General features: G+C 35.6%; 1 protein-coding gene across 3 annotated transcripts in view; it reads right to left on the bottom strand.

Annotated features, from left to right (window-relative positions):
- Positions 1-15127, bottom strand: part of LOC145716273 (rho GTPase-activating protein 42-like) — a 123659-nt gene that overhangs the window by 44101 nt on the left and 64431 nt on the right. For 2 of the 3 annotated variants that reach the window (XM_081799063.1, XM_081799062.1), the window contains exon 3: positions 1990-2061. The exons of the other annotated variant lie outside the window; for it this stretch is intronic. In XM_081799063.1, the coding sequence (XP_081655189.1) occupies positions 1990-2061 (72 nt within the window). The remainder of the gene's footprint in view (positions 1-1989; positions 2062-15127) is intronic. 3 annotated transcript variants of the gene reach the window in all.

Below are 15127 nucleotides of genomic sequence, written 5' to 3' on the forward strand. Positions count from 1 at the left end.
AACTTTTCTTTGGCTTGTCAGTGCCCTCAGAATAAGGAGCAAAATACCACAGATCATTAATAAAGCTGGGCACATGCCCTTTGTCTCCGCTGTCCTCTATATTCCTAACATCCTGGATGTTTTTCTTCTAAACTGCTAGGCTCTATCCTCCTTTAAGGCCTTTATTCATACCCACTGTGTTCCCTCTTTGGGAATATGAAAGGTTTTTCCCTTCCTGCCCCTGAACCCCCATTTCTAGCTATTTCTTTATCATTTAGTTCGCTGTTTAATCAATACTTCCTCCAGAAAGTGTTTCCTGGTTCTCTGGACAAGGTCAGTTTTATTAATTATACTCTCACAAAGCACTCTTTACTCTTGAATCACAATCCTCAGTGCATTTATAATCACTCTGGAGTCTGCTTTCCACAAGAGATAATAAGGGACACAACAGCAGGCAAGCCTGTCTTGTTTACAACTGTATCCCTTAATCTTATCAAACACCATGCTTGCCAAAAGTGCGACAGCCATGATATTGATAAATGTTGGCTGAATTAATTAACATAAAAAATGTTCTGGTTTAGTCCCTAACTTGATAATGGCTTATAATTTGTAGAGAAATGCACATAAAACTAATTCAAGACAGACTGTGCTAGCTTTTTACAGTAAATAAGCAAAAAAAATGCCCGATTCTATAAGAAAGATAATCAGTTCTGGAAGGGGAACAAATATGAGGAAGGCTTCTTTCTAGTGCTGGGGTATGAATGAAGCCATGGAGAGCTACCAGGATTTCAACAAGCGAACGGCAAAAAATATTCCAGGGAAAGAGAAACTGGGGCAAAGCCATAGACCTAGTCAGGGTATAAAGAGAGACTGTGAGAAGACAATGTGCCTGAGTGGGGAGGTGTGCTGAAATATAGCAAATGGGCACACTGTGAAAAGCTGGAAAGCTTTCATTATCAGAATCAAAGTGTCCCTCAAGGAGGACCACTGAAAACTTCATCACTGAAGAATGATGAAGACAGCAAAAACATGTTAACTGATTAAGATTCAGGTGTGTGGAGACCAACTAGTAAGTGATTTCAATATTTCAGATGTAAGGGGAAGGAGGAAAGGAGGAAAAATAATTCTGCGATAGAATAAACAACACTGCTCAAATGGGGAAGGGGTAGATCATTGACTAAATGGAAAATCAAAATAGAGAAAAGATGGAGGAAGGATGGGAGATGATGATTTCTGTTTTGGAAACCCTAAATTTTATGTCCTAATGTTGACCAGGTAAAGTGTAGACCCAAGAAAGAAGATGCAATTTCAAAAATTATTAGGCTCAGGGTAATTTTAATTGGTCCATAATCAATTAAGCATTAATGCAAAGTCTTGAGAAACATGTCAAAAGTTATTTCACAGACACATTTTTTAAAGACTTATTTATTTGAAAGACAGGGCACGAGCAGGAGGGGCAGAGGGAGAAGGAGAAAGATTCCCAAACATACTCCATGCATGAAGCCCAACACAGGGCTTGATCTCAGGACCCTGAAATCATGACCTGAGCTGAAACCACGAGGGGGACACCTAACCAACTGTGCCACCCAGGCGCCCCTCACAAACATATTTTTATTAATAATGAAAAAATACCAAAAAAATAATAAAAGTTATTTTATGATTACTGCCTGAGTTTTCAATATACCCTATACCTAATTTTTATTTTGTATGGTTAGGGAAAAAGCTCCTTAATTTTACCTTAATTTCATGCTCTTTAAAATAGTTAATTTCCTACAATTGTTGGGATGGAAGGAACTCACTTATAACATGCTGACTTTCTCTATTCAGTAGAAGAATATCCTTTATGTTTAAAAGAATTCCAATCTTTGTAATAGGCTCTGTGCAAAAGTTAAAAGTGATGTACAGAATTTTTTAAAAGGTCATTCTAATTTCAAAAATGTTAACATCTGAAAGTATGTCATCTTCAATTATCAGGAGGATATCTGAAGAATAATAAAATATAACACTTACTTTTGCTGCACCTATCTGTTCTTTGCGAAATTTCTCAAGTGGAGCAATTAATACATCATTAGCGTTTTGAATCTGAAATTAAAAATGAAATACATTAACTTCTGTATAATTTCATGCAAATATTAAAAAACAGATAGCTCCTTTATTCAACATACTTCAGTAAACAGCTTTTGTTCTCTTGTTGGCTTCTACAAATGAAATAAAAATACCTTGCATGTTGTATAGTATTTTCTATTTTATAAGGTTGTTTTCACAAATTATTTCACTTAATTCCAACAATAATGTGAATAATGGACAAGTACACATGTTCAGATCCTAGTCTGAAATTTAATTTCATATTCTAAGATGTAACTAAGAAATAACAGATATTAAATTACAAATACCTTTAATTACACTGGTATAATGAAGTCAATTTAAGCATCATTTTAAAATTGAGCGATATAAAGCTCTTCTATTTGGCACTCTAATGTTATTCTACAGCTGCAAATAAAATAAGGCTCATTTTTTTCTACTTAATTAGATTTCTTACACTTGGGATTTGCCTGAATGTTCATATATTTCCAACCCTACTATAATAGTACCTGATTTCATTTCAATGAACAGTATTTTAGCCCCAAACTCCAAATTGGGATTTACTAACACTTTAAAACAGATAAATATTTTAATTTGGATCTGTGAGAATATTGTGAAGAAGGAGTTTTCATTGTGGGAGCCAGGAACTGAATGCAAGAGACAGACATTTCTAAGAAAAACAGTATGCTGGGAGGAAATCTTCAACTGAAAAAACCTTTAGAAATCACTAAAATTAAACATAAGATCTTAAATGTTCTCAACACACACAAAAAATGGTAATTATGTGACAGCATGGAAGTGTTAGCTAATGCCCTGATGGTAATCATTTTGCAATATATACATGTATCAAGTCAACCTATGCACCTTAAACTTACACAATATTATATGTCCATGATATCTCAATAAAACTGAAGGGATATTTATAGTTAACAAACAAAATTTATAGTTTACCACTGTGATAATATGATCTATTATATAATTAGCAAATGCTAAGATGAAGAGAAAACCCTATTTTTTAAAATATATAACTCTTAAAATAGGTTGAATAATATATAGGAGTTCCTTATATCATTCTTACAACTTTAATGTAAGTCTAAAATTATATCAAAACTCTAAAATTTCAATGAAAGTGTTTTACTTTCACTTATTTTCACTGAACTTACTATTCTCTAGTCAAGTTTTATTTCTTAAATTCCATATCTAAATGCACAAAGATAGTATACACAAAAATAAAAACTAGAGTGTTAGTGCCTTCCATGATTATCATTCTCCAATTCGCAGAAAAATAATATGACAGATCTTGAAGAGAGGACTTTAACTCCTTATATAAAGACATATAAAGTAGATCAATACTCAAAATCCTTTCTAAGACATCAACAATAGACTGTAGATACCTCTGACATCCATCACCTAATACCCATTTGTGAGCTCAGATAGGCATCCCTCCAGATACACTGTGAATGCATCTTTCTAGAGAGAGATGATTGGAAAGTAGCAAAGTAGCTCACTTTTAATTCTCACGCTCTACATCTTCTTTGCCCTCATGAAACCCCAAATACATAAACACACGCACACACCCGTGCATGCATGCACACACACACACACACACACACACACGGACGCACACACATCTGCTTTTAAACTTAAGATTTGCATAAGGTGAAAGACAATGTCATGAACACTCATGTGTAATTTGGAAAAATGATAACAATAAAGGCTAACATTTACTGAATGTTTATGTTATGCTGGAAACAAGCATGATATAATATATTTAAAGTTAGTGAATTTAAACAGGGAGATATTTCTCAAGTGGTAAAAACTCCAATAATAAGGATGTTGAATAAGATGATATGCAATAAACAATGAATCATGGAACACTACATCAAAAACTAATGATGTAATGTATGGTGATTAACATAACATAATTAAAAAAAAAGATGATATGCCTAGCACAAGTACATATATTTAAAATCAAGACTACCTGGGTTTAAATTGGGGCCTATTTCTACAAGCTGCTGTTTAACCATTCTGAGCATCAGCTGCAACACCTACCCCACAACTTAACTTGGTTCTAAAGACTAAGATAATGAATGTAAAACACTTATTTCAGTGTCTTAATATTGATATTAATAGTGCTCAAAATTTATAGCTTTTAATACCTCCAAACTGATATAGATAATTAATCTCATTCTGTATTTACCTACTGAATAGACTTCTGTATCTGAATCTACAATATTACCCTTTGACTGAAGTGTATCTATGCGCACATTATGAGAAGGTATTTTCCCATAAAAGTCCTGAAAGACAGATGGCCTTGGCTCTCCCATATCCAATCACTAGGTACTTATGTACATGCCAAGCACATTGATGAGGTCTATGATAAAGGGAAAAAACTAAGGCATGGACTAAACCTTCCAGAAATGTAATGTCTATTTGAGAAGAGAGGAAAATTTTATTCATTCAACAAATATTTGATGCTCTTAAAACACTGCTAAAATATTTGGAAAAATTGAAAGACAAAACTGATTAGTTTTGCATGATAAACTATGGAGAACTCCTTATAAATACATCAGGATTTTGACACCAGTAAACATCCTTGAGAACTAAATGAGTCAAGGTAGGATTTGGATGGTGAATGTGAACTGGATACACTGAAGAGACAAAAATATTCTAGAAACAAGGAACACCATAAATAAAGGCAAGGGGGTAGAACTAAGCCTGATATGTGGGAAGGGAGAGTGCAATGCAGAAAAAGAAAGCAATTTATTAAGCACTCATTAAGAGTCAATCATGACTGTGAGTGCATTGACCTAGTTACAGGCCCTCAGTTAACTTTTGAAAAATGGGAATACAGAATGAATATGAAGTATGTCAAACAGTTCTGGCACATAACATGCTTTATAGAATTAATACATTATTATCAACTAACAAGAACATTATCTAGCTGGAGAAAAGTGTATATATATTTTTAGTAGGAAACTCAGTTGGAATAAGGAAAAGATACCCATAATCTAGGAAGAACAGCCTTAACGTGGAATCCCTGCTGGCTTCTAAACAGAAAATTCATGTTGTAAAAACCTGTTCTAGGAAGCCAGGAACATGTGGGATCGTTTGAGAATGAAGAGATGCCAGGTGAATAGATGGGAGTGGAACTCAAGTTTGAAATAATTAGGTGCTAGGATCAGGTACCTGCAGTGTTGAGGAACAGCTAATAGGGAATGGCAGTGTTCTCAGAAAACAGAAAAAGACCCAGAGGGAGAGGAATCAAAGGGGACATTAAGAGGTTTTGCCTCAGGCACTGAACTTTCGCATCACATTAAGAACTAGGGTAAATGAGGTAAAGAGTATGTTTGAGGGAGAAGGAATAAAGATAATGAATTTCACTTTGGATCTACTATGTTCGATGCCATGAGAAGACTCCAATATTTTGGCAGAATATGCCATCTCAAAATAACAGAGTTAATCAATATGAAAGAAATGTTTTTATTGGGAAGAGAAGGATTAGGAAAGGGACCAATTGATACATCCATATACTAAGACATTGGCACCACACTCGTATCCAGTGGTTTCAATCTCTGCCACATGTAAATATGACCTGGGAATAAAACAAAACCTGAGGGTATAACACATGAGATGTGAATTAACAACCACCCTATGAGGCAGTTATTATTCCTTAACCCAATTTTCTTCATTTTTTTTCCTTTTGTCTTTGCATTTGTTCATTTTTCTCCTCTTTCTCCTACTCTCATTCTATAACGTGAAACTGAAGGAATAAAAAAAAATAAATCTCAGTGTTTTCATCCCTATACCTCTTAAGATGTTTATAAAAATTAAAGGAGAAATACACATTTTTAAAATAACAGGCATAGATTTGACACATGACAGCCTTTTGAAAAATGTTTCCTTCTTCACAGAATTTGCAATGTCTACTATGTGTTCAGTCTTAAATTTCCCAAGATTTTTTTTTTTTTTAAGATTTTATTTATTAGACAGAGAGACACAGCGAGAGAGGGAACACAAGCAGGGGGAGTGGGAGAGGGAGAAGCAGGCTTCCCACAGAGGAGGGAGCCCGATGCGGGGTTCTATCCAAGGACCCTGAGATCATGACCTGAGCCGAAGGCAGACGCTTAACGACTGAGCCACCAGGTGCCCCACATTTCCCATGATTTAAAGTGTAGTTCTTCAAAGGTAGAAACTGAATTGAAATTAATTTAACAGAAAAGTACTGATCTACTGGATAGATAATAGTTAAACAGGAACCTATTTCTTTTCCATAAGCCAGTATAACATATGTGTTGTTTTATATCTCAAATATCATGCTTTTTTTGTGTGCAGTCAATGAACCGCTGTTCACAACATGTGAATCTAAACTCAAGACATCAAAATGGAAATGCCAACAACACTTTTCAAAGGGCACAAAGTGGATTTACAATCCAATTTGGCTGCTTCTGATCCTTACTTTGTACATCCCCCAGGGAATGCATGCTTTTCATCTCCACAAACTGGTCAATCACATGGACAAAATTCTTCAATTCTGAAGTAATCCAAGTGTAAATTAAAGGTGTTTAAAATTTTAGCAGGTTTAAAAGAGGTACTGCTGCTACTGCATAATAAAGGAAATGACATACAAAATGGTGGAAAACTATAATTAAAACGTGAATCAGGGTACAACTCTGGTGACTTTACTTTCATAAGGTCTAAAAAAAAAATCTAGAGAAATGAAATTTTGGCTCACATGGAACTTTTTCTCCCCAGATTTACACAAGAGGCTTGATGAAACTTCTCCTAGAAGGTAATTCCAGGTTGGGGGGAGGGCAGGGGCATCAAGTCACAGAGTTCAGGAGATTCAAGATCCCATAATATTTGTGGAATGTGTTACTTTGCATGAACTTACTAAGAGACTTTAGGAAAAATATAAAACCAATTTTAATATTCTCCCTAGATATTGATAATGTAAAATCTTAAAAAGGTCTTATTTCAGTAAATAAGATATAATCAATTTACTATCTTATAATTATTTTTTAGTGTTTTTATGAACATATAATGTATTATTTGTTTCAGGGGTACAGGTCTGTGATTCAGCACTCTTACACAATTCACAACACTCACCATAGCACATACCCTCCCCAATGTCCATCCCCCAGCCACCCCATCCCTCCCACCCCCCTCCACTCCAGCAACCCTCAGTTTGTTTCCTGAGATTAAGAGTCTCTTATGTTTTGTCTCCCTCTCTGGTTTCGTCTTGTTTCATTTTTCCTTCCCTTCCCCTATGATCCTCTGTCTTGTTTCTCAAATTCCTCGTATCATGAGATCACCATTTATAATTCCAAACTCTGGGTACAAGCAACCTATTTTTATAGATATTGGTCCATTTTAAAAATCAAATTATCTGCTATTTCACTCATTTTCTGTAGCAGAGAAGCAAATCTGATATTGGATAATACTTTACAATACTGCATTTACTGAGTAAGCACACTTGAACTGTGGTGCAGTGTTCCTTACATAGAGCCAAGCAATTAAGTTTTCACTCACCTTTTCTTTTGCTGTTTCAAGTGGTTCTAATAAATAGCCACCAGGGAGTGCTCATAAATCACTCATAAGTAATGACTAGGAAAGCTTTTATGTGATTAAATGAATAATCCTCCAAATACATTTGTTTGTGTGTGTGTGTGTGTGTTATGTGTCCAAATATACACAAATTATAATTTTCTATAGACCATGGATTTCCAAGTGCTATCCTATTTTTATTACAAATTCCTATTTTGGGGGCACCTGGGTGGCTCACTTGGTTAAGCATCAGACTCTTGATTTCAGCTGGGGTCATGATCTCAGGGTTCTGGGATCGAGCCCCATATCGAGCTCCGCACTCACCAGAAAGTCTGCTTCTCTCCCTCTGCCCCTTCCTCTGCTTGCACAGGTGTGTGCGCTTTCTCTCAAATAAATAAATAAAACTTTTTTTAAAATTCCTATTTTTTTTAAAGATTTTATTTATTTATTTGACAGAGAGAGAGCACAAGCAGGGGGAGCGGTAGGCAGAAGGAGAAGCAGACTCCCCACTAAGCAAGGAGCCTGATGCGGGGCTCGATCCCAGGACCCTGGGATCATGACCTGAGCTGAAGGCAGCTGCTTAACCGACAACCACCCAGGTGCCCCCCAAAATTCCTATTTTTAATGCTTGTTTTTCACTGTTGAGAAACTTACAATTTGTGTGACCAATGAAATGAGCAGCAATGGAATAAAACAAATCTGAAAGGTAATTCTTACACTTTTACTTATTCTCCCCTTTCCAGGTTCTGGTTAAAATCCGTCGTTGTTGGTACCAGTCACAGTTCACTAATCAGTGAACATAGTGTCCCATTAAACTCAACCTAGTCAATAATATCAGGATAGAAGACCACAATTTTCTACCCCAAACTTTCAAAGTACCAAACGACTCAAAGTTTTGAAAAGAAGATTTAACAATACTCTTTGGTGCTCGCTAAAGCAACTGCTTGAGAAGGCTACAACAGATGATGCCATTTACAGAAATAAAACCTGGATGATATAGCTCGTTGCAAAAATAATTTCCTGTTGAGATACCTATATAGCCAATCCACACACAGTGGAAAGATCACAAGGGTATTTCATGAGTAGTTAATTCAGAAGATACCTATAAGCAGTCTGAGATAAGAATGGCATAAGGATTATTTTCCTTAGCATTTGCAACTGGGAAAATTAGATCACAGTCCTAATTTGGGATTATAGGCAAGTATCTCCCCTCTGCCTTCTTCCAACTTCTGTCCTATTCCTTCCTCCCAAACAGCTTCTCAGGATGAAATTCTGGCAAGTGGTCTAGGGCTAGCCTGTGGCTCACTCCTCCATCCTGGTCAAGTTACTCTTCAAAGCTACACAAGAGACAGTCCTTCTCTTGGGTCAATAAGCCCACAGCTCTTCTAAACTAGAACTCAAAAGCCAAACTCACATAAGGCGTAAAGGATGGATATATGAACAAGACCTTCATATAATAAGTGATACAAAGTCAAAGACTACAAGATTTACTTTATATCCTTTAATGTAAGCAAATTAATCTGAAAAACCATGTCTTCACCTAAACAAATGAACAAAAAAAAAGTGCTATGTAAGGTTACTGTAATACATTTAATTTCAACCTGAATGTCACTTGCTACTTCAGTACTGAATGTTTTGATTCTACTTATTAAGCTGGTGTTCCATTATGAACCCCACCCCATTGGATCTCATCTGTTTAGATCCAAAACTCATTTAAATTTAATATTACTTTCATATTTTCTTTACTTTTACCAGTAATGATACTTTTCTTATTGAAATATGTTAGGCAAAGAAATTTAAATTTTTGGAGAATGATGCTTTAGGAATCCTCCCTTCTTTTTTTTTTTTAAGATTTTATTTATTTATTTAATAGAGAGAGATACAGCAAAAGAGGGAACACAAATAGGGGGAGTGGGAGAGGAGAAGCAGGCTTCCCGCGGAGCAAGGAGCCCGATGTGGGGCTCAATCCCAGGACCCTGGGATCATGACCTAAGCCGAAGGCAGACGCTTAACAACTGAGCCACCCAGATGCCCTGAATCCTCCCTTATTTCAAAAGATAGGAGGTCGTACACTCTTCAGGAGAGTGCATTAGTTTCTATTTAATTGTTGGTTTATACCCTGACAACTGTGCAATCTTGGTCAAGTTATTAAAACTTTCCAAGTCTGTTTCCCTTTATGTTTAAGGATGATAATATGCTTATTTACAAAGATTAAATTTTATATTTTATGTATAGTGGTCATAAGTTTATTAGTATAAAGTTATACTTGCTTCCTCTTAAATTCATTCTTTCGTGTAGGCCAATTATAATGCACATATTATTTTTTTAAATGAAATAGGAAGTTGCTACTGGATTTCTAGTGTAAGAGTGGAATCTCATCAGCATATAATGTCAAGACTTCTTAAGTGGAACAGAGTGTTTACTAGGGCAAACAGCAAAGAATCCTCTATTCTTTCTAGAGCTTATAACTATCCCAAATAACTCAAATTAAAGTTTGTTATTTTTAAATAAAGCCCTCTACACTCATAAGATGAGGGAGTAGAAAAGCATTCATCCAAGAAAGAATTGACCATTTTCATAGAACCTAGCTAAGAAAGTGAAAGAGAGGGGTAAATTGCAATATTTCATATAATCCACTGAGATCTAATAATGTCATAACTCTAGGTTGTACCAAATGAAATTCTCTGAATATTGAGTTATTTGAACAAGAAAGGGAAGTTATTTTCCTTAGGTTTTTATCGCTTTTAAACTACTTTTGCATTATTCCCTCTTACCCAGCAATCGCTAATGGGAGGTTACACTAAGAATATTTTAAAGCATTCAAGCATTGTGGAAAACATTTTAAAATACCAGCTATAACCTAACATACTGCCTGCTCAAAACCTGTGTCCACTTATTATCACCCTGATTACTACTTGAACATTTATAGTTCTAAAATAAAGGAGACTGAAAAAAAAAAAAACCAGCAGAAAGAAGGTCAAACTACTTTTCAGCTATAAAAAAGAAGACATGTGAAGGTCAAAGTAGAATTGACATCTTACAAGCTACTTAAATACTCCAAACATCCTACACATACATTCATCATAACAAATACTTTTCTTTTGATTTTGACCAGAAAGTATGCATTTAGGAAAACATTTTATGGAATACATGGCTGTATTACCTTACCTCAAAGGTCATACAAGTCAGATACTGAAGTTTAATCTACCTGTGAGAACACAGATAATGTAAGAAGTGCTGCAATGGGTTAAATAATCACTCCTGAATTTCACTGGGTAAAAACGTTCTGCAAAATTACTGGTGAGGTTACTTCAGCCAGTCCTCTGCCTTTGGAATTCTCAGAAAATTCCGGGATCTATTGAGGTTGTATATATCTGTGGTATTGCCATTAGTATTCAATGATGCATCCAAGTTTGTTAACACTGTGGAGATGGCCTCTGATTTTCCTGTAACACAGCTGTCCCATGTACTGATGTCCTCATGCTGATGGGGAAGGAAAATATACCTTCTCCCTTCTCCCCACCTCAAATATCAAAAACACTGTGTATTTTTTGAGTCAGTTGTGGCCTCAGGACTTTTTTTTTTTTTTGCCCAGGTTTTATCCCCTAGTCAAAGTGGCTTTATGTGTGTGTGGGCGGGGGGGAACCTTCAACAAATTGATAATTTATGTAATCCAATGTTTATCTCCTCCCCACCCTACTTTTATTGCTATTTCTTCTGTTAATATTTCTCTACCCTTCTCAGTATTCACTACGAAAGATATCTTTGGAGAGAGAAATTAAAATCACTCATTTGTTTTAAATTCTTCATTTGTGAATTTAAGCAAGCTTCTAATAGTCTTTTTGAGTTTATAAAAGAAATGAAAATTCATTAAGTAAATTCCCAGAGTCACAGTTATTTTTCAGCAATTACATCTTAGTAGCTGAATGTTAATGTATTTTAATTACAATTGCTCAGTATTTCCATAATGGCAGATTGTTAAAACCTTAAGAAAAACTTAAGATATCCAGTGTATATGCAATTTCTTAAATTGCTTATTCCAGTTTTGCAATAATGGGGAGAGAATAGAAGTGAAGAAGAGGACAGGGGACAGAAGAGAAGGGAGGAAGGAATTAGGCAGGACAGAAAAGCATAGAAGCAAAGCAGAGACTAACCAAACTAATACAGGGAGTGATAGAGAAAGTATAGGAAGAGAGATTGGGGGCTAGTGGTGGGCAGGAGCAGGCTCACAGTGGCTCCAGGGAAACACTGTGTATCTCTTCCCAGGCTGTATTCATTCAATGACATGGGGTTGAAGTCAGCTGAGGTGGAAGTATTTACACCAGGAAAATCAACAGGCATTACAAATCAGGGTTATGTGCACATACACACGCATGCACACACACACACAAATACCTAAGCGCCGGCAGTTAAACTTTTCCAGCACATCAATGCTTAGAACTAAATGTGTATTTGGAAGACACCAATATTAAACTACAAAGAGTGGGAAAGAGTGGTAACTATACAAGACTCCTTTTATCTACTTTTTAAAGCATTTCTTTCAAACATGTACCTGTGGGTGTAACATTTCCAATTCTGTATGTCTTTTCCAATACCCAATAGATTAAACTCGTTTGTACTTCTTCACACCTAAACTTTTTTACGCAAAGCAAGGCTTTTGAATTTCTGGGCTTCCAAAGCAATAGGTTGAACAAACTTCTACAATAGCACTGATGATTAACAGTTTTAGCTTCCAAGTCTATCTGAGTGATAGCAGGTTTCTGTGGTGCCAGGTTGAGAAGGATCCTAAGGCTGAATCTCGACACTGAAGGAATGATCACAAATGTTGGTTATAAACATCTCTTACTAGCAAGAGTGACAGTATTCATGCTGCATATGTTATATAAATATAGATAAGGTTATCTTTCCATTCCTGTAAAGGTGGAGATAATGTCTTATTGATTTTTTAACAATCACTGTCTAGCAAAATCCCTTGCCACAGTGGAAACTCAACATAACCATTGCTAAATTTGATAAAGTTATTTCTGACAGCCATAATGGGCACCTGCAATAAGTTACTATAGCAAATACTATTCTTCATCATATTACTGAGGATGGCAACAAACTAAGTATTTTTGATAATTAGTATTTCTATAATATGTAGTGATATATGCTGTATAACATACCTAGCAATCAGTATCTACATAAGTAGTGATGGGAAACTACACTCATTGATATCTTTAGAAAAAGACTCAGTCACACACAAAAAAACAACTATTAATTTACAATGATTTTTTTCACACAAGGTTCTTTACTTATAAATTGGTTTTGCAGGGAAAAAGAAGTACTATTGTACCTCAAGTCAAAACTTTGGAGGGCAGACTGTTATCATACAAATGGCTATAGTGGGCTACAGGGGAAAGAGCAGTAACTCCTCAAAAATAAGAGATGCAAGTCACCCTCCAAATTCTCCCTACTCCTTCTTCCTTAAGGTTGATTTCACTACTGTGCTGAACCGAAAACTCAAAAAAGAAAAACACGGTTCTACTAGATCTTAGCTGGGAACGAGGAAAGGGGTCTGGGGTAGGGGAGTATATTGTAGAATAATAGGCCTAAAAGCATGAACACAAAAGTGCACAGGTCACTCCCATCAGGTAAATGGGGAAATAGATTCTAGAGTACACATATAACAATGATTACTGAACATTTACTACGGGCCAAGAGAATTCTCCTTCAATTCTTACAATAGATTTACGGAAAGGGTACTATTATTATTCCTATTTTACGATAAGGAAGTTGAGACCCAAAGAGGCTAAGTAGTTTGCCCAAGGTCACAAACTAAAGCTGGTGGCAGAGCCATAACATGAACCCCGGCATTCTGACTCCATACTCCTAACTACTCTGCCAATCCTCATTATATCACTGTCAGATAATAAAGAATATACTGCAGGACCAAAAGTAAGACTTGCCCCCACAAGCCATACTTGTGAGTCTGCCTATCATAAAGTAAAAACCAAGGAAAACAAATGACCTGCAGAGTTAGTGATGAGATTATTTTCCTGTTTTCTAATTTCTAAACCCATATACGTAGAGATATTATTTTCTCCATTACTCATCTTCTTTGAAAAATGATGTGGACTTTTTATTGCATCCCCACTTTCACTATTGTGCTGATGCCATATTTATATGTGTGATAAAAAGTCAGGCTGAGTTGAGTAATAATGATTTTTCTTGGCTTATGAAATGCTTAGTTGTAATAATGTAATGGTGATGTGAGAAGCAGCACGGACACAGGGAAGATTAGGAACTATTAATTTAAAATAGGAACATTTCCCCCACATAATTCTACCAATAAAAGTTAGGGAAATGAGAAAAATGGGTATTCTTTCAGAAATATAACCACAGTAGTATTGACTTTTCCTACTTCACTCTCCCTGGTACAACACTTACTTAGGATGTTTATGTCACATACTATCTTGATATAAACAAACAGTAAACACTGTAATTGGAACTTGTATGGTTGAAAAAACAACACCAGAAGCGAATACACACACATACAGTGTATCTTTCCTATAAACTAACCCAGTAGTGACTGCTTGAATGTGAGTATTTTAAGGATCTCTGGGGGCTAAGAGGAAGAGAAAACCTTTTGAAATAAATAATTCCTTAATTGAATAAACCAACAAATTGAATCACAGTGCTAAAAAAAAACAAGAAAAATTAATTAAAAGAGAAAACTTCAGGGCTTTAATACATAATTACAGAAGTCCATGAGTACCCAAAAGTTATCAAAGTCCTACAATTTAGCAAACAAGAGGTATGATTTATTTTGCAAACATTTTCTTTTAAACTTTCCCAGGCATTTGAGCACAGGCTCTTAGTCATAGCTAAGAATTACTTCTCAAATAAATTCCATATGTTTTAACTCTTGTCCCTGGTCTTTTCCAAAACCAGATCTGGTCCTAAACCATGGGCCAGTTTTCCACACTGTACAGCTGTCAAAAACTTTTCTTACCCAATGAACTAAAGAACCTCTCTCAGCCCTTTATGTGAGGTCTTATATCATGTGCAGTAAGAGTTATGTGTCAATACTAGAGAAATTCTCTTTACAACACATGACAAAAAACATTAAAAAATATATACTTTTCCTTATCTGTGAAATGTCCCAAAAGAAAACACAATCATTTAATAAATCATTAGCATCTGACCTCCTTTGGTCTTATCCTCTGGCCATGAATTGCTTTCAATTCATAGAACTAGCTAAAAAATGTTTATGATTCTTCTCCAGAAAATAAAGCTTGGAAGTTTGGAAAGGACTTCCCTGAGACATTCAGACTCTGGTGCATTCATGATGATGTGTACAACCTGATATAATGCAAAGCACTAACTCTACGTTAAGGGACACCTAAGTCATCCTATATGAAATTATGAAAAGGAATGGAGAAACAATCTCTCTCCTCTCTCTTTTGCTTCCTCTTAAAAAACTAAGAGATAGTGTATTTAGTGGAGAAGAAAACTTAGCTCCTGTGATGCCCAGTTT

The sequence above is a fragment of the Leptonychotes weddellii genome, chromosome 11, assembly GCF_054177405.1.
Source record: "Leptonychotes weddellii isolate Sample4059 chromosome 11, ASM5417740v2, whole genome shotgun sequence".
In the NCBI taxonomy this organism is placed as follows: domain Eukaryota; kingdom Metazoa; phylum Chordata; class Mammalia; order Carnivora; family Phocidae; genus Leptonychotes; species Leptonychotes weddellii.